Source organism: Glycine max, chromosome 9 (assembly GCF_000004515.6).
Source record: "Glycine max cultivar Williams 82 chromosome 9, Glycine_max_v4.0, whole genome shotgun sequence".
Taxonomy (NCBI): domain Eukaryota; kingdom Viridiplantae; phylum Streptophyta; class Magnoliopsida; order Fabales; family Fabaceae; genus Glycine; species Glycine max.
The window spans coordinates 10,885,678-10,887,753 of NC_038245.2; the positions used below are offsets into that span (position 1 = coordinate 10,885,678).

Consider the following 2,076-nt stretch of genomic DNA (forward strand, 5'->3'; position numbering starts at 1 on the left):
CACAGTCAGATTTGACAGTCTTAATTTTCTTTCCAAGTTGAAGTTCAACCTCAGCCTTGAAAGTCTTAAAAACGTCTAGGGATTGAGATTTCTCATGTATCAAATATAGGTAACCCTATCTAGAGTAGTCATCTATGAACGTAATGAAATATTGTTATCCATTCCAAGAAGTTGTAGGAAAAGGACCACAAATGTCTGTATGCACTAGTTCTAAGACGTCTTTAGCTCTTTCGACACCTAATTTCCTTATGTTTGTTCGTTTTCCCTTTATGCATTCAATACAGACCTCAAAGTCTGACAAATCCAAAGGGTCAAGAATTTCATCCAACACAAGTCTCTGAATTCTTTGTTTAGAGATATGGCCTAAACGCTTATGCCATAAGGTGGCTGAATTCTCATTCAATTTTCATTTTGTGCCATGTGAATTTATTTGCAGTATTTCATTATAGGAACTAACAACATCAAGCATGTAAAGATTATCAATTAAAAAACCATAACCAACCATATTTGAATTTTGGTAGAGACTAACTTTATTATTTCCAAATGAACAAGAAAATCCAAATTTGTCCAAACTAGAAATAGAAATCAAATTCCATCTAAAAGACGGTACAACAAAAGTCTCAAATAAATCCAAATAAAATCCAGTTTTTAACTGTAATCTAAAAGTGTTTCCACTGCAACCTTCTAGCCATCACCCACAAAGATGAATCTTTCATCATCACTTGGCAGTCGACTCCACAGGCAACCCTTTCTTCACACGCCATGCAGCATACTTGGGACACTCTTTCTTCATGTGTCCCGACTTCTTGCAGAAGTAACAGGTAAATTCCTCATACTTATTTTGTTTCTTTTGCTGAGAAGTCCCTTCCGCAACACCCTTGTCGAAGTCAAGTGAGCACTTTCAGTCCTATCTCTCTACAGCCTCTCCTCCTCTTGCACACAGTAAGATATAAGCTCATTGAGGGACCATTTGTCCTTCTAAGTGTTATATAGCTCACTTTGAATTGCCCAAAGTTTGCAGGAAGCGAGATCAAAACCAAGTGCATGAGCAGGTCTTCACCAAGCTCTAACTTAAGTGACTTGAGTTTTGATGCAAGATTGGACATCTCCATAATGTACTCCCTTATGTTCCCTTTGACTTTATACTTCATGGAAATGAGTTTAGCCAAAAGGTTACTCGTCTCCGCCTTTTCATTTTTGGCAAAGTATTGCTCAATTTCCTCAAGGAATTTCTTTGCACTTTGACCCTCAGAAATTGAGTCCCGAAACGCCTCTGGAATAGAGCGCTTCATGATCATAAGGCACATTCGGTTGGACCGATCCCACTTCTCAATATTTTTACCTCATTAGAGGTTTCCGGAGTGGAAATGGGTCATTCCATCCTCAGTGGCAAGTCCAAATCCATACATCCAAGAACAATTTCTACGGCTTCCTTCCAGACCTTAAAATTTGTCCCATTCAACATTGGGATAGAATTCACTTAGGCAGCATTTGCAGCACTGGTAATATTAACTAAAGAGAGAAGAAAAATAATAACATGTTCACAAATAATCAAGCAAGTCATATAAAGTATATATATAACAAGACATGCAAATATTTCCCATAACAGATCCATCACAAGATACCCTGCACAACATTAATTCTAGTCTTTGGACAGAGAAATTAATTTGTAATTGGTACTCTCAATGCAATGATCAAATATTGACAATTAGTTCTGACAAATAATAGCCTTTCTTTGGACCGACTATTATTCTCATGAAAAAAAAACTTTATAATTGTCACAAATTTATCATCGCAGGTATGTTATTATTTGACCAAATTGTGCCTTCCTTTGGGTCGAGCATAATTCGCATAAATAATTTCATACTAACATTCATGCAATTTAATTAAATCAATTTACGCAATAGAGGTTACTTTGACAACATAATGGTTTAATCAATTTAATTAAAATCATAGGACACGCAAATAAATGAAAATGATCCGTAATAATTGAATTTGCACCCAATTATAATAGCAGTAAATGTTTGAAAACAATATTATGGTAAACTAATTACGCATCCGAAACAAACATACCAC

General features: G+C 35.7%; 1 protein-coding gene across 1 annotated transcript; it reads right to left on the reverse strand.

Moving 5' to 3' along the window:
• Positions 1-887: 887 nt before the first annotated feature.
• Positions 888-1,292, reverse strand: LOC112997818 (uncharacterized). Its single transcript, XM_026123903.1, has one exon. It carries the CDS (start codon positions 1,290-1,292, stop codon positions 888-890), a length of 405 nt encoding a protein of 134 aa, XP_025979688.1.
• Between the last annotated feature and the right edge of the window lie 784 nt (positions 1,293-2,076).